The 27,426-nt window shown below is 40.4% G+C and overlaps 2 protein-coding genes across 2 annotated transcripts in view; one reads left to right on the forward strand and one right to left on the reverse strand.

Moving 5' to 3' along the window:
* Positions 1–3,696: 3,696 nt before the first annotated feature.
* On the forward strand, positions 3,697–12,471 carry LOC131102125 (cyclin-dependent kinase 5 activator 1). Its single transcript, XM_058047620.2, has 2 exons — positions 3,697–4,109; positions 6,121–12,471. The coding sequence occupies exon 2, from the start codon at positions 6,241–6,243 to the stop codon at positions 7,228–7,230; it is 990 nt and encodes a 329-aa protein (XP_057903603.1). The 5' UTR covers positions 3,697–4,109; positions 6,121–6,240; the 3' UTR covers positions 7,231–12,471.
* Positions 12,472–23,389: 10,918 nt separating this feature from the next.
* The window catches only part of myo1g (myosin IG), a 34,905-nt gene continuing 30,868 nt past the window's right edge, over positions 23,390–27,426 (reverse strand). Inside the window, exon 22 of the mRNA XM_058047513.2 lies at positions 23,390–23,760. Coding sequence (XP_057903496.2) covers positions 23,598–23,760 — 163 coding nt within the window. The 3' untranslated portion in view covers positions 23,390–23,597. The remainder of the gene's footprint in view (positions 23,761–27,426) is intronic.

The raw sequence follows: 27,426 nt of genomic DNA on the forward strand, positions 1-27,426 counted from the left end.
TTTCGGTCATGTGATGTACCGCAATGCAACACCGCATTATCGTTAGTACAACCGAATAAAATAAATTTATGACATTCATGAACATTTGATCTATTTTCCCACCCGACGCATGAAATTGTGACTTAGAAAGCTGAAGTCTTGAGAAACATCATCACAAGACGACGTTTTTGGCTCATGTCAATTTTGTGTGAATGTGTGTGTTTGTATCCTTCATCAGTGGATAACAACACTTCTTTTCATAGCCTGCAGTGCATCCGGGTCAGCTGGGCAGGAGATGCGGAGAGAGTCCTGCAGCTGTTAGGGCTGAGTTAGAGCCTGAGTGTGTGTGTGTGTGTGTGTGTGTTTGCTATGATTAAAGTATTTGGAGCAGACAGACAGCAAGAACAATGTGATTAAAGGTCTATAGGAAAGATTTGGACAGAGTGTAATGTGCAACAAATGTTTTTTTTTTTTTTTTTTTTTTAATGAAAAAGAAGTATAGTAAATCCTGTTTATCACAACCAATTGGTTCCAGACCAGACACAAGGTAGGATTCCTCATTCATGAATGCAATATTTTCATTGTTAGAGCACAGAAAATCTGTTTATGACCTTTTAATATGTTTTTTAACACTGTTAGAGCCCTCTAGACATGAAATACTTCATTCATTCATTTTCTACCGCTTTTTCCTCACGAGGGTCGCGGGGGTGCTGGAGCCTATCCCAGCTGTCTTCGGGCGAGAGGGTACACCCTGGACTGGTCGCCAGCCAATCACAGGGCACATATAGACAAACAACCATTCACACTCACATTCATACCTATGGACAATTTGGAGTGGCCAATTAACCTAGCATGTTTTTGGAATGTGGGAGGAAACCAGAATACCCGGAGACCCACGGGGAGAACATGCAAACTCCACACAGAGATGGCCAAGGGTGGAATCAAACCCTGGTCCACCTAGCTGTGAGGTCTGCGCGCTAACCACTCCACCACCGTGCCACCCTGAAATACTTTCTTTCAATCCTTGAGTGTTATTGGGGGCTATAAGAAGACATTTTTTTCTCTTTTTACTTTTTAAAAAAGTTTCAGGTTTTGGGTGCAAATCAAGATCAAAAGAAGTTACCATATACGGTTCCTTGCCCATTTAGGGTACGGAAAAGGGACAAGTCAAACTGCACAAGGTGACATCAACAGAGGTACTGTAGTTAGAGTGACTGTGATCAACTTATCATGGTTAGTTTTTATGTTTGGGCCGAGAGTGTTGGGGCCCCAAGCTTCAGAAAATTGCAATGGCTCACTCCTGATTGATCACAGCCCATGATGTCACTTCCTGTGACATTGTCTGATCTTGGCATGAGAAAGTCACATGACTCTGTTGCCTTGCTGAGACATGGGGAAACCCTGTTTTTTTAAGTTATCATATACGTATGGTTACTTGTCCTATAAAGGGATAACACCCCTATAGTCACCGTTATACATGTATTACCCAATATAGTCGACATAATAAGCCATCCATTCATTTTCTATATCGCTTATCTTCATTAGGGATGGAGCCTATCCCAGCTGCACCGGAGTACCCGGATAAAACTTGCAAACTCCACACAAAGATGCCCAAGCAGAGATTGAAAATAAGCCATAAATGTGTTTTGGTGCTAGGGGAGCTGACTGGGTGTCGGACAGGAAGTAACATGAGTAAGGAAGTAACATAACAAGATTTAACATGCAGTAACCCGCATTACATTACACTTAAGTGACCAGTGTAGAATACTACATATTATCACATACTACAGTATTAATTGTACCCTGTACCCTAGAAAGCGCCCATGAATGATACGGGAAAAGGCCGAAATGATACTGTGTCAAAGCCCAGGGCAGTGATACTGATAAAATATAGAGTTTAACCATGTCCAGTATCAGCCCCCGTAGCTGTCCAATCAGAGCGCGCTGCTCTGGTATCGTGACTGTGAAACAACCAATCAGAGAACAGCGCACGAGTGCTTAGTGCCTAGTGCTTCTCCAGTCACCAAAAAACCCAAACTTGATTAATGGAACTTTAATTGTCAGACATTGATAAGATAAGACTGTTGATAAAATATTATTGTTGAAATATTTTTGCAATTATTGTGTTTACACTGTTTAGATATAATACATGTAATAAACTGAACATTTTCTGGAAACAAAATGGTCTTTTGATTAAATAGTACGTGATAATAAGCTCATGATTAAATAGTATATGATAATAAGATCATCACATGGTTTGTCTGGTATCAGGCCAGGTATCATGCCCCCAAGTGTCAGTTTCAGCCCGAGACCAAAGGTTTGATGATTATAACCTATAATCATCACTGTTTTCTAACCAGCCAATTATACAACAGAAATAAACACATTTGCATCAACTTCCAAGGGTTTCTATCTGCTTTGCTGCTAAATCCTTCCTCCCTATAGCCGCCTATAAATTGTGTTTACGTTAGCTTTTTTGGGGCTGCCCACTCTCCTTATCTCCTCCACCCTATCACACTTTGATTGCTGTGTTTTTTCTTTAGCTTCCTACAAGCCCCGCACCTCTGGGAAAACAAGATGCACGCTTTAATCGCCCTCTTCTCATGCCATGCAACTCTTCTAGTTCCATGCTGTAATGTTATTCATCTATACAAGACACAATATGAATACGCATTATGAAGGCTGACAGGAGGCTCATGTCCGTGATGATCCTCTTCCACCTGACGGTTCATACAGCGAGATGACCTACAACGCAAGATGGGCTTATAGGATGATGCTTACATAATATTACCTGACACACAGGGGGGGGGGGGTATTTGTGTATTTACAACTGCCTTATTTGCTTGTAGCTACACTATGCCAGAATTACTTCACTGATGATGACCACTCTAATAATAATAATAATAATAATAATGCTGAAATTTTCTTCACAGACTGAGAATCGAACCAGCAACCACCAGGTTGCGGGACGACCACTCGATGACTCGATTCTGTCGCCATGCACAAAAGATGTAGACCGTGTAATGTAAAATGTCAAATTATCCACCAATAGGGGGCGACATTGAAATCATGCATTCATTATTCAAAAAGGGAGGAATATTGAATTACGGAAAATTATGGAAAGATTTTTGGGAAAAGGCAGCCTACATGAGAACGAGTCTAATTTATGTCTTGAATGGCTTATTTTCTCTTATTATGTCTACTACATTGGGTAATAACAGTGTCAAAGTGACTATAGGGGTGTTACTTCATGGATAGAGGGCTCTAATAATGGTTAAAATCCTATTATATGCTGTAACTATGACATATTCTGTTTATTCATATTCTTCAAAATGATATAATAGATTATAATATTAATATATTATAATATTAATATATAATATTGTAATAATATTATTATAACACATTCTAATATTATTATTTATTAATATTATAATAAATGTTAATATTGTTATTATAAATTATAATAATAAATGAGGTATTAGCGTCACTTTCACGACATGCAAGAACAATACAGCAACCGCAAAAGAGTTATAACAATATACTTCATTCACTGATTATTATTCATGGCTTATTGGTGCTGGTTTATATTAATTAGGCTTTCTTTTTTTGGTTCAGGGTTTAGACTGATTGTGGGCGGGGTCTGGCTTTGGTGGGCGTGGCCGTGAGCCGCTCTGCGAGCCCACTGGCTACAAGGATGTCTGAGAGCTCGCTCTGAAGTCAGGCTGCCAGGACCCACGCCGGTCCTCGGATAGAGAGGGACTCACAGTCTCCACACACTCAGCAAGACTAGATCAGCGAGGAAGGAAGCTCTTCTTCGCTGAAAAGATGGATATAAGTTTGCATCTTCATGCATGGAGGCGCATACGGTGTGGCGTTTAATTGCAGTTTTTTTCCTCGTATCTTTCTGCTGTGGCTGTGAAGAGCAGAGAGGACACAGGGGAACACCTGCCTTGTCTGCATGGCCGTGGACTAGACTCTGTTTGGAAAGTGTCTCAAAGATTCTCCGAGAGTGACGTTCCGCTCTTTTCGCCGCAAACTGGGGTACGGAAAGAGTGCACTTACTGCGCCAGTGGTTTCAGTGCGGACTGCGACATAACGGTCTTGAAGGGAACAGCTGGTACACTCAGGTGAGCGTCTTTCAATGGAACATATTTTGTTGTTTTTGCAAGTTGCACACAACTTTTAGAAATAGCATTTCTCCTTGGGATAGATTCATTAGTCATTAAAACCTATTGAAATTCTCTAAGGTTTTTATATAGATACATATAATACAATGAGAGAAATATAGTAACAAAACATATTTCCAGAAACCTCTTTACAAGTAAAATTATTATAATAATAAATAAGAATATGTTATACAAATAAAATGTATTATTATTATTATCATATTATTATAATATATATATAATAATTTATACAAATACAATGTATTATTATTATATTATTATAATATGTATAATAATTATAATAATATTTTATACAAATAACATGTATTATTATAATATATATATAATAATAATAATATTTTATAAAAATAAAATGTATTATTATAACATTTTATTTGTATGGCGCTTCTCAAAATACACAAAGTTGCTTTACAGAAAAATGGAGTTGAATAAAAGCAAGTAAACAGAGTAAAAGATACATGAAAATACAACATTGTACAACATGGTAAAAGTGGTAAAATGTTGAATAAAAATAAACCGGAATGTAAATATACTGTACTAGGTTGTGTATGCTATTCACACATACTATAGGCATACTAGTGCAACCTTTTCCACTTACACAAAGCCTGAAGGATGTTTAATACATATTGTACAGTAAAGTTGATATAAAATGTAATGTAGATCAATGTATTTTAAAATATCTGAACACAATATCCATGTCTTAGCATTCTGTTATAGGTGAAAATATAAATGTGGAGTGTAATATTTATTATATGAGATTTAATTCCTAATTAATTATATTTTGACAACAGGGGCTAATATAGAATGAGTGGCGAGCACTTGTATGTACTGCTGTAGTACAGTCTGGCATATAATATACTGTTGGTGTTGTAGTTTAGCATGTATTGTCAACACTCTACTCCAGTATCCTATGTGGTTACACTAGTAACTAGTGTATATTATTGGTATATTATTTAGTGTACTATTATTATAGTTACATCCATCCATCCATGTATTTTCTATACCGATTAACCTCATTAGGGTCATGGGTATGCTGGAGCCTATCCCAGCTGGCTTCAAGCATAAACAACCTGGACTCGTCACCAGTCATAAATAAACAAACAATCATTCATACCTATGGACAAATTTGAGTCGCCAAGCGGAGAATCGAACCCAGGTCTTCCTGATCCCCTGAATGTGTGGCCTACACGCTAACCGCTCGGCCAGAATCAGCAAGAAAGCACGCAACTTAAGGAAGCGGCGGAAAAGTCAAGACACTCAATGCACCCAATGTAAAGATTTGTTTTAAGTTAAATGGAAAATGGGAGGGGGGCAAAGTACTTGTTGTTAAAGACATCAAGGAAGTGGACAAATACTCAAGATGGCATCATCTTGATTAAGGGAATAATGTATGTATCCTGAAGTAATTACAATTGGCTATTACTGTATATATATTTCCTTTAAGTTATATTTTTTCATAATATATTTCAAATAATATGCTTGGGAGTGACCGTGATGGATAGGATCAGGCACAAGTACATCAGTGGGACATTACATGTTAGAGGCCTCAGAGATAAAATCAGAGAGGGTTCAATTCCACCCTCGGCCATCTCTGTGTGGAGTTTTCATGTTCTCCCCGTGCATGCGTGGGTTTTCCCCAGTACTCCGGTTTCCTCCCACATTCCAAAAAACATGCTAGGTTAATTGGCGACTCCAAATTGTCCATAGGTATGAATGTGAGTGTGAATGGTTGTTTGTCTATATGTGCCATGTGATTGGCTGGCCACCAGTCCAGGGTGTACCCCGCCTCTCGCCCAAAGACAGCTGGGATAGGCTCCAGCACCCCCCGTGAGGAAAAGCGGTAGAAAACGAATGAATGAATGAATGCTTTGAATGTCTTTCATGCACGTTAAAAATGGTAAAAAGTTGCATCACATTTTGATTCCATGTGTTTTTTTTTCTTCTGTTGCAGAGCACAGCCGTATTTGTCTTGTCTTCTGAAAGATCACGCTCTTTGCATATGAAGCAGTAGAAGACACGTGAGAGAGAGAGCTTGCATCATCATCATCATCATTATCATCCCTGGTGCATCATGGGTACTGTACTGTCACTGTCACCCGGCTCACGGAAGTCAGGCTACTATGACAACCGCCCCGGCTCACTGAGCCACTACCCGAGCCTCAGCAGCCGCTCTCTGAACAGTCAAAAAGAACGCGGACTAAAGCGGGGCCAGTCCATCTTCCTCCCCGTGCTCACGTGGAAGCGACTGGTGGCGTCCACCAAGAAGAAAGGGAATGCCAAAAAAGGCTCCAATGTTCCAGTTGCCCTCGGCGACCCTCTCAACAACAACAACATAAACATTTACCAAAAGGACCCGGTGCTGCACCTCAACCGTGAGAACGTGAGGAAGTCTTTGTCATGTGCCAATTTGTCCACCTACGAGGTCTCAGCAGGACTGGGGCTTGGGCTGGGATATGGTCTTGGACTGGGTATGGGTCACGGATACGGCTACATGAAACCCCAGCAGCTTTCCTCGGTGAAAAAAGTTCCCCAGGCCCCGCTGACCACATCCCCTAAACGCGTCATCGTGCAAGCGTCCACCAGCGAGCTGCTCCGCTGCTTGGGGGAGTTCTTGTGTTGTCGCTGCTACCGCCTCAAGCATCTGTCCCCGGCTGATCCAGTTCTCTGGCTGCGGGCCGTGGATCGCTCACTTCTGCTGCAGGGCTGGCAAGACCAGGCTTTCGTCACGCCTGCTAACGTGGTTTTCGTCTATATGCTGTGTCGAGACGTTGTGGACGGCGACTTGGTGGCATCGGAACACGAGCTTCAGGCCATCCTGCTTACCTGCCTCTACCTTTCCTACTCTTACATGGGAAATGAAATCTCCTATCCGTTAAAGCCCTTCCTGGTCGAGGCCGGTAAGGAAGCCTTCTGGGATCGCTGTCTCGCCATCATCAACGCTACCAGTTCCAAAATGCTGCGTATCAACGCAGACCCTCACTTTTTTACGCAGGTGTTTGCCGAACTTAAAAGTGAAGGGAGCTGTGTTCCTCAAGACTACAGTCGGGTTCTGGATCGGTGAGAGGAGTTTCGGGTGCACTTTCTCATCCTCAGCAGGCATTTTTTTTTTAATGCCCATGCACATAAATTGACTAAGGCACATACATTTAGAGTAGTTACTGAGGAATGAATGAGAAACTAATGAGTAGTGGTTAGGCTGGTTAGTTCCTCATTAACTACTGTCATTTTGAGGATTGGAAAATTTGAAATCCTCACACGGCGGTCCAGTGGTTAGCACGCAGACCTCACAGCTAGGAGACCAGGGTTCAATTCCACCCTCGGCGATCGGAATAAAAGACGCCACTTGATGTATCCTGAAGTAATCACAATTTTTTCATAATATATTTCAAATAATATGCTTGGGAGTGACCGTGATGGATAGGATCAGGAAGAAGTACATCAGAGGGACATTACATGTTAGAGGCCTTGGAGATAAAATCAGAGAGGGTTCAATTCCACCCTCGGCCATCTCTGTGTGGAGTTTTGCATGTTCTCCCTGTGCATGCGTGGGTTTTCGCCGGGTACTCCGGTTTCCTCCCACATTCCAAAAAACATGCTAGGTTAATTGGCGACTCCAAATTGTCCATAGGTATGAATGTGAGTGTGAATGGTTGTTTGTTGTCTATATGTGCCCTGTGATTGGCTGGCTGGCGACCAGTCCAGGGTGTACCCCGCCTCACGCCCGAAGACAGCTGGGATAGGCTCCAGCACCCCCGCGACCCTTGTGTGGAAAAGCGGTAGAAAATGAATGAATGAATGAATGAATGAATGAATGAATGAATGAATGAAATCCTCACACTGGATTGGACTTTGCAACTCTTCAGGAGATATGTAGCAAAATGTAAACACCCCCCCCCACACACACACACAACAAACAGCCATGAAACCTCCTTAGGGAAGCTCATAATTGGACTCCCATTTGTATTGTTTACCTGCAAAAATCCGCCCTGCGTTTACTTGAAGTTTTCAGAGCCATTTGTTCCACTCGGCCCATCAAACATCGCACGGCATGCGTCTGCCTGCAGTTGTCTCAGCTGCCTCTCCGCATCAGCACAAGCAGGCATCCCCCTCAGCATCCTCATGCACCTCTTTGAATGTGATAAATCAGCGTGCACGGCTCAGACCGCTCAGGACGCCATCCTCACCGCTCTTTCTGTCTTGCCAAGAAGCACCATCATCATGGATTTCCAGTGGTCGTATATCCCTAAAACATTCAAGCAGATTGGATTGACATTTTCATCAGATTTAATAATGAAATGTGCTACAGACAGTTTAATCCGTATTAGTTAGATTTTCCCGGACAATGGAGACATCCCGATCAGTCGGGGCGGAGAAAACGGACCCGGATTGATGGGAGCAGCTGCATGTCGGTACCATGCAGGTCCTGCTGTGTAACAAACTGCTTGTGTTTAGTCTAAAGCCTTTTGTGGGTCATTTATCCGGTGGGGGACAGTTGCCTATTTTTACTTCACCCACTGAGCTTTTTCTGTGTCGTTTTACGGTGAAGCCTGATTTAGTATGCGAGCGGAAAAACCTGTTGCGATGTGGACAACCGCCAGGGTCATCAGCTGTTTAGGCCGTCCTGTGGTTCCCCTGTCTCTTGTCGACAGACCGCTACAGCCCGGGTATTAATTAGATTACCAGATTACTACAGCCCCGCCCCCCACCCCCTCTCTACCTTATAACCACCCCTTCTTGTCCACTCGGCAACCCCTGCAGAGTCGGGCCCCGCTAATCCAGGCCATGCTGGACAGCAGGCATTTACGTAAATGCCTTGTCATGTGCGCTCGACGCTGAATTAAAAAGTGTGACACACGTGCACCGCTCAAGGTCCAATGAGAGATCAGGTAGTGCAGAATTTGGCCTCCGTTTTTCTCACGAGTGTGCCGGACGTTCTCATGTGTCATCTCGAGGCTCAAGAGGACAGCGAGTTCATTAGTCGCTTGTTAAATTCTTCCTGAGGATGAACCATTGGCAACTGTGCTCTACTGACTTTAATCCCAAATGTCAGCTTCAGTGTGCCCAAGCTCCTAAAAAAATTACCAATATGTTATAAATATATATTTTTTAAAAGATGATAATATATATTATTATAATTAAGATAAGATAAGATATGCCTTTATTCGTCCCTCAGTGGGGAAATTTGCATTGAGTACAGAATCAGTTAAGCAGTACAAAATACACAAGAAAAATAGAAAAATAAACAATATAAACAACCCAAGTTTTTCCCAGAGTTATATACAATACAGTATGTAGATAATATGAAACGAGATGAGATATATGACCAGTCTATACACTATGAGATCTTGCTAGTGAGTTAATATGAGGCATTATGGAAATACTTAGTATATTGCATTTAGAGCCCTTAATATTGCACATGGAGGTTAATATTGCACGGTGAATGGGGTCTGGAGTAACTATACTGACTATAAAAGCAAGTATTACACGGTTAAGTATAATTAAGTATATACGTATATGATTACATAATTACACATTTTAAATTAATTGTAAAGAAAAGTGTACAGTGTAAAAAAGTCATGGTTCACTATTAGTATTGTTACAATCCTGACTCACGGTGGTGGACTGTGCCATTATAATTCACGGTGTGTGGACACTACCATTAATGCCATAGTGAGTAAAATTCTGATACATCTTGTATCTGCGGCTTTATTTGGATTCTCACTAAATTCTCTTGATTTTTTTTGTTCTTGCCATGTGACGATATAATGCAAAAAAAGCATTGAATGCAATGCATTGGTTGCAAGACCGCCATTGGCCAAATTGGACCCCGACGCATTTTGTTAGATGCATGTTTTGGAGTAATACATGGAACACATGTTCAATAAATTTTTTGCACTGCAAAATATCAAATTAAAACATTAAAGGTAGCAGCTGTACCATTACACCATCCCGGACTGATATGTGAGTAGGTGAATTTTGACATTTCATTCCCTTATGGCGCATGTAATTTGTGCATTTGCCGTGAATGCGCCCCCTTCCGCCCCGCACACAGCACGTGTTTATTTTCAAAATAACTGCTATGAAGAAAGTCATTGGTTTTGACCCAATACTTTGAACAGTAGTACTCTATGTTCCTTTCACATAGCGATGCTGTTCCACCACGTCCTCTCCCCCAAAGTCATATGACGAGATACACGATTTGACCTTAACACACAAAAACAAACGCTATGGCGCACATCGCCTCAATGGGTAATCCAGCACTAATCCTCCTGCCCAATCAGATAGAGAGACGGATGACAAGATGAGGGAGGGATTGAGTGGGGATGCAATTCTGAGATTTTTGTGTTAGACTGGTGTAGCAGTTTTTGACCTTCGCCTCAGCCGTCAAATCCTCCTCTTAACAAAGCGAAGGCCACAGAGGCCCAAAGCTGCCTATGGCGGGTCCTGGCTTGGCGCGTAGGCCTGAGGGACCTCACATGAGTCACGACAGTCAACCAGAGACGAGTGACAGCGTGATTCATACAGAGAGAGCGAAAGAGAGGGACTCCTTCTATTTGCCTTCAAATGGCAGCCATTTTGGGCTTATTGTTGCCCGTGCACCCCCACTCTCTTGCACATCTTTGACAAGGACACTTGTGTCTCGCCTCACTCCCTCCTTCCTTCCTTCCTGCTCCATCCCCACTCAGCTGTTCATTAGATTCGACACCCCCGACCCCGCCAGCCATTGTCAGAACACGGAAAGGGCAAAGTTGTTGACATGCGAGTCGTCATATTTGTTTTTACCCACAGAGAAGAAAGTAACATAATTAAATCAGAGAACGAGCGCCCTCATGATATTTACTTGTGACTTCCCGAATTATAACATTTGGCTCATTTATCAAAGAGTCATGTAAAAAAAAAAAAGTCAAAAAAAAAAAAGGCAACTGTCCCCTCTTTAAGTACCTCTGTCCAATCAGCACCGGCGATGCAGTCGGTTCCTCCAATCGGTTCCTCTGAGCGGAGCAGCTTCCAAGCTAATTAAACGCCATCTCAGCTGGAGCACTAATTCACTTCATCCAATCAAAACCCGCCAAGATCTACCTGAGGGACAGAAAACACGTGACGGTACATCATTAGGACTTTACGCTATGTTGGGCTCATTTAAACGTGACCTTGAATAAGGCAGAAGAATTTTGGACCTGAAATGCGGGCTTATTTAACCTTAACAAAAATGGCCCCATCCATCCATCCATCCGGGTCCGGGTCGCGGAGGTAGCAGTCTTAGTAGGTTCAGCCCAGACTTCCCGGTCCCCGGCCACCTCCTCCAGCTCTACCGGGAGGACACCAAGGCGTTCCCAAGGCCAGCTGTGAGACATAATCCCTCCAGCGTGTCCTAGGTCTGGCCCGGGGGGGCCTTTACCCGACTGGGCATGCCCAGAACACCTCACCAGGGACTAGATGCCCGAGCCACCTCAACTGACTCCTCTTGATGTGAAGGAGAAGCGGCTCGACTCTGAGCTCCTCACCTTACAAAAAATGGCCACTAGTTTTGAATTGATGAAATATTCCTTCATATGAATTGTGCCTGTTTCCACTACAGATGAACACATACTATGGTAAAATCAATAATAATAATGCGGTTTGTTATGAAGTCAAATGTAGAATATTAATATCACCGCAGCTCTGTGAGTTGTGCTATGGTTGGCGTGACATTTGACGGACACCAATGTAAATATACTGGAGTGTTCCAAAAAAAACTTCAATAAAACAAAGTATAGAGGGAGAAAAAAAAATAAGAAATACTGTTGTTGTGTAGTAGAACGCATGTTGGCTGGTAGTTTAGACATGTACTGTATTTTTTTTGTTGTTGTCTTTTTTCTACTTGCTCTTGTTCTGTTGGCTTTTTATACGTAATGAAAACATTGTTTATTTAAAACTGCTGAGAAAGAAGACTCAATGCAAGCATGTGAGCGTTTTTTTTTTTTGTTTTTTCCCAAAAATCACCCCATGACCCCTTTAAAGTCATGCATATTATTATCAAATTGATCAAGTTAAAGGCTATCAATAGCTTTCTTTATTAATGCACCAGATCGGGACACAAAAGCGGCCATTGTGTTTGCGGTGTTTGTCGCAGGGTTGCTCCAGTTAGCCTGCACACACACACACACACATACACACAGATTGGGGTTTAAACTTCTTTTTCATATTTCTCAGCTTCATTTATAGTAGCACTGTGTGAGTGCCGGGAGCAGATGTTACGACAAAGTCCATATATATAAAAAATAAGTGATGATTATTTAATAAAGTATTGATATGAACTGTTCATTTGGTGTTTTTGTTTTTGTGGTGCACATTTCTGCCTGCAATCCAGCCAATTTAAGGTTGCCGGTGGATTCTTGTCGGACATTAAAAAAAAATTAAAAAAAACTTGATGCCCCACATCTCACAATAGCCCGCCGTGCAGATGGCCTTTGGCTTCCTGTGAGGAGGGGCTGTGCTCCATCTGAGCACGCCTGTGCAGTCAATCATCCCCCTGTGCTGCAAACACAGGTGGGAAGTGTTGCCTGCTCCGACTGTGGCATGGAAATGCGTGCCTCTAATAAACATGAGGGAACTGTGCAAGCGCCCGGAGTGATATATGAGTTTTATACGCTTAGCAACACAACAAGGCAGGAGACTTGAGTATGGGGTGTGAAACGTCACCATACTTGTACTTACTGTTGGACAGTTCCGGGTGAACTTGTGGAAGACCTTGCAGCAGCAAATGGGTCCACATCATGGGTCTCGGTGCTTCTCTCATCCTCAGCATTAAGATAAAAGTAAAAGAATGTTATGACAACAAGGCTGGTATCGGCAATACAGATCAAATATACTTCATGTGTTTGGTAAATTCCATTTTTTATTATAGCATATAAATCAAGGGAGCAAAAACAAACTATGAACTATAACAGGAGCCTCAAACTCCACTTACCTGAGAGGGGGGCAAGGGGGGGGGGGTCTGCACACTCGTTTTCCTTTTCAATATCTTCATTAATAACAGTTCAGAACATGAACGTTTCTTCGGAACATATAGGCTTCCCTTGTTGCCAGAGACCTGGTAGCGCTTCCTGTCACATAGCATCGCTTCCCAGCATGCCTTGCGGTACTTCGTTTGTAAAATATTGCTACAATTACGTGTTTAGACTTAAGTTGATGTATATAGTTGATGTATATTCTTCTCATAGTAGTAACACTTGGGAGTGACCACGATGGATAGGATCAGGAACAAGTATATCAGTGGGACATTATCATTATCATTAAGTCAGACTAAAGGCCAGACTGAGATGGTTGGGACATGTCCAGAGGAGGGCTGCACAGCGGGCGAGGGGGTAGCGTGCAGACCTCACAGCTAGGAGACCAGGGTTCAATTCCACCCTCGGCCATCTCTGTGTGGAGTTTGCATGTTCTCCCCGTGCATGCGTGGGTTTTCTCCGGGTACTCCGGTTTCCTCCCACATTCCAAAAACATGCTAGGTTAATTGGTGACTCCAAATTGTCCATAGGTATGAATGTGAGTGTGAATGGTTGTTTGTCTATATGTGCCCTGTGATTGGCTGGTGACCAGTTCAGGGTGTACCCCGCCTCTCGCCCGAAGACAGCTGGGATAGGCTCCAGCACCCCCCGTGACCCTCGTGAGGAAAGAGCGGTAGAAAATGAATGAATGAATATCCAGAGGAGAGATAGTGAATATATTGGTAGAAGGATGCTGCCAGGTAGGAGGCGTAGAGGAAGACCAAAGAGGAGGTGCAGAAGATGCAGAAAACAGGGTTGGATGGAGGACATTGTAACACTAGCCCTTATGTATATTTACCTGTCATTTTTACCCTGTGATTGTGTTAGCTATTGCTTGCCTGAGCTATAAAAGCTCAATTAACCTAATAGTTTAAACAGGAATAGAAACAGTTGATGTTCGGAAACTCCGTTTTCATATGTTAAACATGTCAGTGAAGCTCTTGCGTAACAGATGTCTGCCCTAAATCATCCAAAATAACATTTCGGTGAAAGCAGCTTACTCTGCAAAGTGCAATACATCTGCCTCGGGTCTCCTGCTATTGTAAAGTTATTATTAAAGTGACGTTAATAATGACTTGACAGTGCAAGAGGTGCTGAGAGAGTAGCGAAGGGGGGGAGAGCCATATGGCTCAGCGTGGACATGAGGTCAGTGGTCAAGGCGGGTCTGACCTCTCAAAAAGGACAGAGAGGTGACGGAAGGCTTTGATGAAAAATAAAATAAAAAGGAGAGATAAGATGTAGAGGGATGCTGCAGATGGCCGCCACCCTCTTTTTGAGTCCATTCCAGCTTTCTTGGGTCCTTGGAGGACACAAATCACAAAACTCAGCCTCCCCGTGTCAGAACTTTTGGTGCTTCTGTTCTGGGGTTGCTTTCTAGAGGCCAAGGCTGCCCTTCACAAACTTTTATGAGTCTGCTGGGATCACGCATGTTGCAAACACCCGCCTTGTCAATGCTTTCTATACAAAGTGTTTATAGTCCGGATCTGGATGCCAGATGTACACTTGATGAACAGATGAACAGCAGTTCCAATTTAACTACATAAACCAGTCAAAACATTAGGTACACTCACCTAAACCTTGTTATGGCGCCAATCTAACCTGACTGGTCCGCTCCCCAAGGGTCCACAGATGAGATCGGAGCAGTGTTAGCCGATGAGCTAAAAGCCTGAGCTGTCAACTCAATGTCCAACGTGACTCTCAAGGCATCAGGGAATCTGCAGGAATCCATTAAACATGCACATAGCTAATGACAATGTATCCCACTAAAGTCAAATATTATTAATGTCAAAGTCAAAATTCTATTAAAAATGCAATTTCCTGTTTGTTAAATGGGTATTTTTGTAATGTAATGGTTTCATTTCATTTGAACATGCATCAGATTACAATTGAATGCATCGCATAATCAGTTCACAGTTCCACATAATTCCACTTAATTCCAAAAGGAGTAGGAAGAAGCAAAGCTTATTAAATCCTACCTCTCCATCTGGTACTTTTACAATCAGTAACTGTTACATTTGTTCACTTCCTGCTTTCCTAATATAATGTAGTTTTTTTTATTTCATTTAATTTGAATATTATTAATATATTATTATATATAATATATTTATATATTAATCAACTTATTAATTTATAATACTATTTTAATTTATAATTATTTAAATTATTAATTTATTTTTTTAATTTTCAATTTATTTATTTTTTGTCACGTACCGAAGTACAAGGTGATATGAGCATCCAATGACATAATGGGTACCATAGTAAGTGTCAATATAGTGATATATATATATAGCACATCATGACTGGTTCAAGACTCTTCATCCTTGTATTTAGCAAACATCAACTGCTTGTATTGTTTCTTGAATTGGCTCATCGTTGTGCATTGTTTGAGGTCCTTACTCAATCCATTCCATAGTTTGATTCCACATACTGAAATGCTATGGCTTTTTAACGTAATCCTAGCATATAAGTGTTTCAAATGTAGTTCTTCCCTGAGATCATATTTCTCCTCTCTTGTAGAGAAGTATTGGATGACATTTTTAGGTAATTGGTTATTTTTAGCCTTATGCATTATTTTTAGCTGTTTGAAGATGAACTATATCAGCAAGTTGAAGTATTTGTGATTTTAGTAATAAGGAGTTAGTATGTTCTCTGTAGGCGGCTTTTCAAATGGGAGTAACATTAAAAAACTGTTAAAGATTGTATTAAGCAGCATTCACACAAAAAGAAAGATGCTGCCAGCAAAAAAAAAAAACAGTCAATCATGATGACTAACTGGAAATTAATAATGCTTGCTCAGTTAATTTCACATTCTGCACCATTTATTAAAACATGTATGCAACTGTATATATAAATTATAGCCCGTCTATATAGTTATGACCATAGTACATATAAAGAAAACCCCAAACTTGGTGCGTTTGGTTTCACGGCAGCGATGCACATCCTTTGCACAGTTACGTGAATGCGCCCCCTTACGATTATACAGCCCTGATCCCATGTTGACTATTTTGCTAGCATTCCAGATTTGTCTGAAAGTAAAAGCTCACTGCTTGAGAATCAGTTTCAGTAGAACTAGCGACTAGATCTCAGTGCTAATTAAGCAGAGAAGGTGTCTGAAAAATTAATAACGCTGATAAAATTAGCCTATGAAGACATTTTGCCTGGTAGCAGCTGGTCATAAACGCACAGCTCCTAAATCCCCAATTATTATTATTTTTTTTTAGAATTCATTTAAATAAGCAAAGCAAAGACTCTGTGGCATCCCAAATATGCCCTGATTAGTAAGCATCCAGCCTGATGGCATGTTGATTTAAAGAGAGCCAAGCAAATAGCATCCCCCCACCCTCGCCCCCCCTCCATGTTACTGTAATCTCCAACATGTGACCTCTCTTCACTGCTGATAATGGAATAGATGCTGGAAAACCTGCAGGCCTCACCAAAGCAGTAGTGGGTCTGCCCTGAGAGGATTTAGAGGCAAAAACACAGCTCTGGGACACATATTAGGGTAAATCCTCTCCAACTCATTACAAAATCCTAGCTGCACGGCTGGTAAGCCCCTAAAGAGAGCCAGACCAGGTGCCAGTTTCTCTGTAATGGAATTGCATGGACTTTAAGTGATTGCATCAACTATCAAACCCACTTGATCAATTCAATTTTGAGCTAGACGTAGGGGTGCGCAAAGTGCGGATCGTGTTGTTTTTGATGATGATGATGATGCAACAGCACAATAGAAGAGAGCATGTTCAGTGCAGTTTTAAGTCAAAAGGCCATTTTATAAGAGCTTGGGTATGCATCTTTCCTGTAGAAATCCATGCTCTGCAAACAACCAGGAAGTGAAACAGCAGGTTACACATTAAAAGGAAGATTTTAACGCATGCACACACACATGTTGTGGCATCATTGTTTAGACATTTTGGATAAATATACATGGCTACATTTGTGTCAAAGTGAAAGTTATGTTTGAAAGGAGGTATCATTTTGATATTTTGCTGAAACTCACCTAAGTTCTACTGCTGATTACTAAAGAACAGAAAACCATAGGAAGAGAGTCATTTTTTTTTGGTATATACCATGTCTATAGAGCCTCAGAACACAGTAGTTGTGGTACAATAGTAGTAGTAGTACAGTAGTAGTAGTACTAGTAATACTAGTAGTACTAGTAGTTGTACTAGTACTACTAGTAGTAGTATTACTAGTACTACTGTACTACTACAGTACATTTGGACTGATTTTTCAAAACACACCTACTACTACTACTACTACTAGTGCTAGTAGTAGTAGTAGTACTAGTACTAGTAGTAGTAGTAGTAGTAATACTACTACTAGTAATACTACTAGTAGTAGTACTAGTACAACTACTGGTAAAAGTATTTCTAGTACTACTAGAGTACATTTGGACTGATTTTTCAAAACACACCTACTACTACTACTACTAGTACTACTAGTACTACTACTACTACTACTACTAGTAGTAGTAGTACTAGTGCTAGTAGTAGTAGTAGTAGTACTACTAGTAGTTGTAGTCAAATGTACTCTAGTAGTACTAGAAATACTTTTACTAGTAGTACTAGTACTGGACTGTACTAGTAGTAGTCATAGTAGTAGTAGTAGGTGTGTTTTGAAAAATCAGTCCAGTACTAGTACTACTAGTAAAAGTATTTCTAGTACTACTAGAGTACATTTGGACTGATTTTTCAAAACACACCTACTACTACTACTACTACTACTAGTACTACTACTACTACTACTACTAGTAGTAGTAGTACGAGTGCTAGTAGTAGTAGTACTAGTATTAGTCGTAGTCAAATGTACTCTAGTAGTACTAGAAATACTTTTACTAGTAGTACTAGTACTGGACTGATTTTTCAAAACACACCTACTATGACTACTACTAGTACTACTAGTAGTAGTAGTACTAGTAGTAGTAGTTGTTGTTGTACTAATACTACTAGTAGTAGTACTACTAGTAGTAGTAGTAGTACTAGTAGGTGTGTTTTGAAATGTCCAGTCCATTACTAGTACTAGAGTACTAGTACTAGAGTACTAGTACTAGAGTAGTAGTACTACTACTAGTAGTAGTTGTACTAGTACTACTAGTAGTAGTAGTTTTACTAGTAGTAGTAGTAGGTGTGTTTTGAAAAATCAGTCCAAATCATCAAAAATGGCCGGCTGGGATTTAATGACTTAATCTTTTTTTTTTTTAAACCTGATCAATCAGGGGTGGGCGAACTTTCTTGATATACGGGCCACAAATTGCGGAGGGGCCGTTTATATATACTACGACATACATGCTCACGGAGCCGAAACAAAAACACATCCACAGCAAGTTAACGCATCACATAAATCAACAGCTAAGCGCTAAACATAACAAAAAATGTTATTTCCAAATGCCCTCAAGGCAACAACAATCAACTATAAACAATAAAACGTGTGACAATGTGACAAAATATTGTGAGAAAGAGCTACCCAGCATGCCTTGCGGTGGGAATGTATATATGTGTGTGTGTATATATATATATATATATATATATATATATATATATATATATACACATATACATATATATATATATATACATATATATATATACATATATATACATATATATGAGTGTTTAGAAGTACCCGGTGGGCCCGATTAAGACACATGGCGGGTCTGATGTGGCCCGCTCGCCGCAGTTTGTCCATCCCTGTGATAGATTGAAATGCCAAAAAATAAAAGTTCAGTTATTATTAAAAGTCACCATCCATTTCAATAAACATATGAGTAGTTTCACGCTTCCCACTCGAGGACGTGATTAGAGCTCTGAAAGGGAAAATGACTGTGAAAATGATAGGGCAGGCAAGGCAGTTGTGAGTGGAAAAAATCAGTGATGCTATTGTGTGCTGACAAAATGTAGGAAAAAAAAACCCTCCTGCTTTAGCATACATCATGGATATAATACTCGTTAATCAGGCACTGTGTAAATCACCACTTTTGTATTCATGATTAAGGGATTACAGCATAACAACAAATGGACAATCTGTTTCTTATTATGGGGTGTCGTCTGACTGGAGGGGCTGTAACCAGGAGAAGAGATATCATTCCTATTGTTTATTAGACTTTTTCTTTCTCGAATGTAATTTTTTATTAAAAGCAGGCATTCATCAAACACTCAGAACTACAAAGTATGCCTGAATGCCTCACTAGCCATCGCCACACTGTATAAGGATGAAAAACAAATGTATTGTGGTGGATATCTCTATACAATTTCCCTCCTGTTAGGAGTCACCACAACAAGGCAATCATGTTTTGTAAAGCCTGGCCGTGAATCAAACCCATGCCCTCTGCAATGAAAGGCAGAAGCGTGTACCATCACACCACCCGGGATCATCTTCTCATATATGAATCATAATTAATGCAACCTTGCACGGGAGTGAACCTGAAATGTGCTGAATTGCAGGTCAGTTTAAAGCATAGACTGAGGGAGGTCATTAGGAAATAAAGTACATGTTTTGCTACTTCATGGAGGATCACAAACATACAAGGGGGGTTATTTTGATGCCTCTGTTAAGCCTTCCAAATTATTAAATTACTATCTATAACATCAAAATGCTAATTTGAAACTAAAACCACTGCTTTCCAACACAAAAGAGCCTGTGCTTTTGAGTGTTATACTGGTCATTACGGTAATCATAGGGACTAGTTCACATTAGCACCAATGGGTGGGGGTCTACAAGCAGAGAAGGCAAGTATGTGATGGAAAGGGACATGGAAGTCTTGCAGAAAGGTGATATTTTATCAGATAGTGTTTTTTTGAGTTGGGTGCTAAAATATGTGTGAGTGGAATTGTCACAGAAGTTACTGTTGCACTATGGGTATTTTTTTTAATTGTCAATTATGCAGTAGTACCATGGCATATATGAGGAAAATCCAGGAAAAAACAGTAAAGTAGTATTATCTGTATATCTATAGATAGATAGATAGATATCTAGCATCTATCTAGCTAGATAGCTATGTAGCTATCTAGCTATGTAGCTATCTAGCTAGCATCTATCTAGTATCTAGCATCTATCTAGTATCTAGCATCTATCTAGCATTTATCTAGCATCTATCTAGCATTTATCTAGCATCTATCTAGCATCTATCTAGCATTTATCTAGCATCTATCTAGCATCTATCTAGCATCTATCTAGCATCTATCTAGCATTTGGTGTCTAGTATCTAGCATCTATCTAGCGTCTAGTGTCTAGCATCTAGTGTCTAGCATCTATCTAGCATCTAGTGTCTAGCATCTATCTAGCATCTAGTGTCTAGCATCTATCTAGCATCTAGTGTCTAGTGTCTAGCATCTATCTAGCGTCTAGTATCTAGCATCTATCTAGCGTCTAGTATCTAGCATCTATCTAGCATCTAGTGTCTAGCATCTATCTAGCATCTAGTGTCTAGCATCTATCTAGCGTCTAGTGTCTAGCATCTATCTAGCATCTAGTATCTAGCATCTATCTAGCGTCTAGTATCTAGCATCTATCTAGCGTCTAGTATCTAGCATCTATCTAGCATCTAGTGTCTAGCATCTATCTAGCATCTAGTGTCTAGCATCTATCTAGCATCTAGTGTCTAGCATCTATCTAGCATCTAGTGTCTAGTGTCTAGCATCTATCTAGCGTCTAGTGTCTAGCATCTATCTAGCGTCTAGTATCTAGCATCTATCTAGCGTCTAGTATCTAGCATCTAGCGTCTAGTATCTAGCATCTATCTAGCGTCTAGTATCTAGCATCTATCTAGCGTCTAGTATCTAGCATCTATCTAGCGTCTAGTATCTAGCATCTATCTAGCGTCTAGTATCTAGCATCTATCTAGCATCTAGTATCTAGCATCTTTCTAGCGTCTAGTATCTAGTATCTAGCATCTATCTAGCGTCTAGTGTCTAGCATCTAGTGTCTAGCATCTATCTAGCATCTAGTGTCTAGCATCTATCTAGCATCTAGTGTCTAGCATCTACGTATCTAGCATCTAGTGTCTAGTGTCTAGCATCTATCTAGCGTCTAGTATCTAGCATCTATCTAGCGTCTAGTATCTAGCATCTATCTAGCGTCTAGTATCTAGCATCTATCTAGCATCTAGTGTCTAGCATCTATCTAGCATCTAGCATCTATCTAGCGTCTAGTGTCTAGCATCTATCTAGCGTCTAGTATCTAGCATCTATCTAGCGTCTAGTATCTAGCATCTATCTAGCGTCTAGTATCTAGCATCTATCTAGCATCTAGTGTCTAGCATCTATCTAGCATCTAGTGTCTAGCATCTATCTAGCATCTAGTGTCTAGTGTCTAGCATCTATCTAGCGTCTAGTATCTAGCATCTATCTAGCGTCTAGTATCTAGCATCTAGCGTCTAGTATCTAGCATCTATCTAGCGTCTAGTATCTAGCATCTAGCGTCTAGTATCTAGCATCTATCTAGCGTCTAGTATCTAGCATCTATCTAGCGTCTAGTATCTAGCATCTATCTAGCGTCTAGTATCTAGCATCTATCTAGCGTCTAGTATCTAGCATCTATCTAGCATCTAGTATCTAGCATCTTTCTAGCGTCTAGTATCTAGCATCTATCTAGCGTCTAGTGTCTAGCATCTATCTAGCATCTAGTGTCTAGCATCTATCTAGCATCTAGTGTCTAGCATCTATCTAGCATCTAGTGTCTAGCATCTATCTAGCATCTAGTGTCTAGCATCTATCTAGCATCTAGTGTCTAGCATCTATCTAGCATCTAGTATCTAGCATCTAGTATCTAGCATCTATCTAGCATCTAGTATCTAGTATCTAGTATCTAGTATCTAGCATCTATCTAGCATCTAGTATCTAGCATCTATCTAGCATCTAGTATCTAGCATCTAGTGTCTAGCATCTATCTAGCATCTAGTGTCTAGCATCTATCTAGCATCTAGTGTCTAGCATCTATCTAGCATCTAGTGTCTAGCATCTATCTAGCATCTAGTGTCTAGCATCTATCTAGCATCTAGTGTCTAGCATCTATCTAGCATCTAGTATCTAGCATCTATCTAGCATCTAGTATCTAGCATCTATCTAGCATCTAGTATCTAGCATCTATCTAGCATCTATCTAGCATCTATCTAGCATCTAGTATCTAGCATCTATCTAGCATCTATCTAGCATCTAGTATCTAGTATCTAGCATCCATCAAGCATCTAGTATCTAGCATCCATCTTGCATCTAGTATCTAGCATCCATCTAGCATCTATCTAGCATCTATCTAGCATCTATCTAGCATCTATCTAGCATCTATCTAGCATCTATCTAGCATCTATCTAGCATCTAGCATCTATCTATCTATCTATCGTGCAAAAATTGTGGGAATATTTTCTGAATGAAACATTGGCCCATGTTTCCAAAATATATACAAAAAAATGTGCAGTTAAATTATTTCATTCTTAAGTGTTTTATTTTTTCCATCATCACACCTGATTGTTTCCCACATGGTACCCGTCCGTGCCTTACAGGGCATTCCCGGAATATAACTAATGCATGCCGTTGGCCGACATAACAACTTCCGGTCAGCTTCCAGGGTTTGTCAAGCTAACACGAATTGTCGGCTTAAGTCGTTCACACATTCATACCACCTGAAGATCTCTCAGGTCACATGAGCACACATTCGCTCACACTGACGTGAGAACCGTTAGAGAAGAGTGTGAATTGCTGTGAGAGTGACTGGGAAAAGGATGTCAGGAGGGTTTTTGCACATTGACTCGAACTTATGTTAGTCTCTTAAGTCTTTGTTGTCATCAATATATCCTTTTTTTAATACCACATGGTTGCGTGTCCATGTTAACAGATTGTTGCAAAGATATGTTTTCTGCAAAAGAGACATTGAAGTTGTAAATAGAATTACTGTAATTCACTTCCAAAAGTTTGCATCGCATTATCTGCAAATGACACTTAAGAGCTTTCCTGCATCAAAATGATCCCGAGGACACCAAAGGGACAGGACAGGAAATAGCTATTGCGTCATTTACTCCATTTTTCTGCAGTCGGTGAGCCAGATTGCATGCATTCAGAGGATACTTTGGATTAAAGATAAATCCAACTGTTTTTTTCTTCTTCCCTCATTAGGATATTATAACTGAATGGATTGCATCATTGTATTTCTCCAATAAATAAGGGTTTATCATTTAAAAGGTTAACAGTAAAAATAAATAAAAACATACCAGATTCCACTTCAAGTCATTATAGAATAATTTATTCTCCCACAGCTTTACACTTGTTTCTACTGATTCAAATTGAAGTAAGCAGAAAATAATAAAAATGTACTAACCGTGTACTATGCAAGTTTTTACCAAGTCCAACTTGTTGCCTGTAATTATATTCTGACTTTGCCTTATATTTCAAACACATCCCAGCGGTATACCTCAATTGGTTGGGACCCATAGAACAAAACCATCTTTGCTCTTCTTGAAATCAGCGTTAGCTTGGCCCACCTTGGTTTCCACCGTAACAGTCTTTGGTTTGCCCCGCATGTGCAGCCGGATGGTCGATGGGCACACCTTCACAGACAATGATGTTTTTTTTACCCTATGGGATAAAATGACACAAATATTATTAAACCAAAATACACATACATGACATTATGCAAGTCCCCCCCCCCCTCCTGCCCATCTCCACACTGGCACAACACATGACGGGGCCCCAGCAGAGTCCATGCACAAAGTCCTCAACTGTATAGCTCCAATTCCCATTAAAGGCCTGCAGGACTCGCAGTGCATCACTGCTGTGGTTCTACTACTCTATATGTATCTCGTGTGTAATCAAAAGTTCGCTTTTCTCCATCTGTGGGTTTGAACTGGAAAAACTCTCTAAAAGCAGATGCCGACCAGCTATTTGTGGACACCTTTGAATGTTGCTAATGTGGCGGACAAGCGGGATTGGCTCATGCATACAAGCCAGCTTGGCAACTGAGTTTTTTTTTTCTCTCTCCTGAAAGCAGGAGAAGATACACTTTTTGAAAGGTAAACAAGTCCAAAGAGTCTACATTACATAATATTTGCTGGTTATGAAATTGTTCTGGCAATGTGTGAAGCAGGTAAGTACGTACGTCACGGATAACAAAAAAAGGAGATATTACCATGTTGCTACATATCACATATTAATTTATTAATAAGAACAACTGCATTACATTTAGAGAAGGTAGCTATAACTTAGATACTTTCCACTGTTTACATATCCTAAAATGACTAAAATATTAATCACTCCACACTCTTTATTGCTCTCTGGTTCTACCATATCTTATTTATTGTGTAACTATAAAAACAATCTTCAGTCGCTAAATGTACTGCAAAAAAGGTCAGTAAGGATAATTCATAATGCCGCCTACAGAGAACATACTAACTCCTTATTTCTAAAATCACAAATACTTCAACTTGCTGATATAGTTCATCTTCAAACAGCTAAAATAATGCATAAGGCTAAAAACAACCAATTACCTAAAAATATCATCCAGTACTTCTCTACAAGAGAGGAGAAATATGATCTCAGGGAAGAACTACATTTGAAACACTTATATGCTAGGACTACGTTAAAAAGCCATAGCATTTCAGTATGTGGAATCAAACTATGGAATGGATTGAGTAAGGACCTCAAACAATGCACAACGATGAGCCAATTCAAGAAACAATACAAGCAGTTGATGTTTGCTAAATACAAGGATGAAGAGTCTTGAACCAGTCATGATGTGCTATATATATCACTATATTGACACTTACTATGGTACACATTATGTCATTGGATGCTCAAATCACCTTGTACCTCGTACAAAAATAAAAAATAAAAAAAATTTAAAACAAAAAAAAAACGTAAACTATATTAGGAAAGCAGGAAGTGAACAAATGTAACAATTACTGATTGTAAAAGTACCAGATGGAGGGGTAGGATTTAATAAGCTTTGCTTCTTCCTACTCTTTTTGGACATGTGGAACTGTGAACTGATTTTGTGATGCATTCAATTGTAATCTGATGCATGTTCAAATGAAATAAAACCATTACTATTACCATTAATATTTTCATTTGAGATATGATTTCAGAGCCTCAACATCTGGCATTGGAGGTATCGATATTTCAGCATCACGACTCATCATGAAGAATGTGTGGAGGTTTTGCTCGGGGTTGCTGGTGGATCTTGGCAACGTAGAACGGTGTTGGTTCCGACATTTGAAGAGGACAACTTTAGTGGTTTAACTTCCCAGGAGGATGGCAAGGACAGTGATGAATGACTTTTCTGCTACTTTTTAACAAGCCGTATTACATGCACTCTGCAGCATTTATTCAATTATAAGTTCCCATGTTACAATATGGACGCTTGTAGCTTATAGATTGATGCGACCTATATAAGTACAAATATTTTAAATTTAGTGAGTGTGGCTGAAATACCCATGTGGTCTATAGTCCGGACATTTTGGTCGTCCGTTCGCCCTGTACTGTATCATTTCGCGAAATCAAGTGCCCCCCAAAAAGCATCCATTGTGTTGTCGACTCACTGCGAGTGTGGCTGCAAAATAACCCACCATGGAGGCCAAGGAAAGATGTGAGTGACAGCAATTTGATAAAGAGGATGAAAAACTGTGAAATTCATAGTAGCAAAGTAGACAACAGTGAATGTTGTGGGTGTTATTTTTCTTTTTCTTAAAATAATATCCATAATTATAATACAAATAATAAAAAGACTAACGCTAACCACACCGTCTACAGTCAATAGTGTCCAGTCATCCAAATCATGGCAAACCAGGACTACACATCTCGAAACTGTATCAGCATTCATGCTTGGTTACCAACAGGTGTTGCTTTACATTCTAAGTTCATCCCTTAACCCCCTCATCCGCCTCAAGCTCCGCCTATTGAACCCACAAAACCAGCTGTCTTGTGTGTAGCGGGGGCAGCAGCAGCAACAACAACAACCCAGGAACCCGCTGACCTTTCTCTGCAGGGTCTCCATTTGGGATACATTTGTGGTCGCCGGTGTGATGAGAATGGGATCGCACTAGGCGACTAAATGTAAGCTTATACACCGGTGGAACAGGGCAGGGAAAGCCAAGTGCATGTTCTCTACTTAGAAATGACAGTGAATACTCATTCTGAGGAGAAGATGCTGCAGGGTAGTTTTAGTTTTGTCACATGCTGCGTTCACTTGTCTGCATTGTTGTGCTTTCATATAAGGAAATGCGGCATACCGTTACACCCTAATAATGTAAATATGCATGCATGTACTTGTTTTGGCTGCATAATTACCGACTAGATGCACATCTGTGTGGACTGAGCCATCATCGACAAAGCAGGCCAAAATGGCTCACTCGGTGACTTAAAAGCTATTGCCAATGAGCCAATTAGAGCATAAAATGTGGCATAATCTATTACGGTCACGTGCCAAAAAATTCCCCGTGGTGTGTGAGCGCATCATGCGTAATTCCTTCTTCCGAGTGCGTAAACCAATGACGACAAATCAGACAGTTGCTCACTGCTAAAGCCACAGTTGGTCGGTCTGATGAACACGTTCACACATTCGGTTGATGTGAACTGTTTCTTTTTTTTTTTAAACAGCAATTTCATGCGGCAATAATCCATCCATAGAGAAGTGTCCTCAGATGATGTGATAGATAAGCTCCGGGAAACAGTTCAGACAAAACACACAGTTGGCAACTCATCAAATGGAACCCAATCATAACTAATGTGCCACATTGTGACTGATGTGAGAAAAGCACTGAATTATACAGTAGATAAGAAGCAATTAAGCCTACTTCCTGGATGACAATTAGGGGAGAAGATCATTTAATATACTTTGTATCAATAATGGGAAAAATGTATTTGGTTAAAGTATGTTTCGGTTAGAGGCCACACAGCTTGGCCGCACTCTCGGCCATCTCTGTGTGGAGTTTGCATGTTCTCCCCGTGCATGCGTGGGTTTTCTCCGGGTACTCCGGTTTCCTCCCACATTCCAAAAACATGCTAGGTTAATTGGCGACTCCAAATTGTCCATAGGTATGAATGTGAGTGTGAATGGTTGTTTGTCTATATGTGCCCTGTGATTGGCTGGCGACCAGTCCAGGGTGTACCTCGCCTCTCGCCCGAAGACAGCTGGGATAGGCTCCAGCACCCCTGCAACCCTTGTGAGGATAAGCGGTAGAAAATGAATGAATGAATGTTTTGGTTAGCAACTCCAAATTGTCCATAGGTATGAATGTGAGTGTGAAT

The sequence above is a fragment of the Doryrhamphus excisus genome, linkage group LG7, assembly GCF_037039965.1.
Source record: "Doryrhamphus excisus strain RoL-2023G ecotype Guam linkage group LG7, RoL_Dexc_Guam_v1.1, whole genome shotgun sequence".
Lineage (NCBI taxonomy): Eukaryota > Metazoa > Chordata > Actinopteri > Syngnathiformes > Syngnathidae > Doryrhamphus > Doryrhamphus excisus.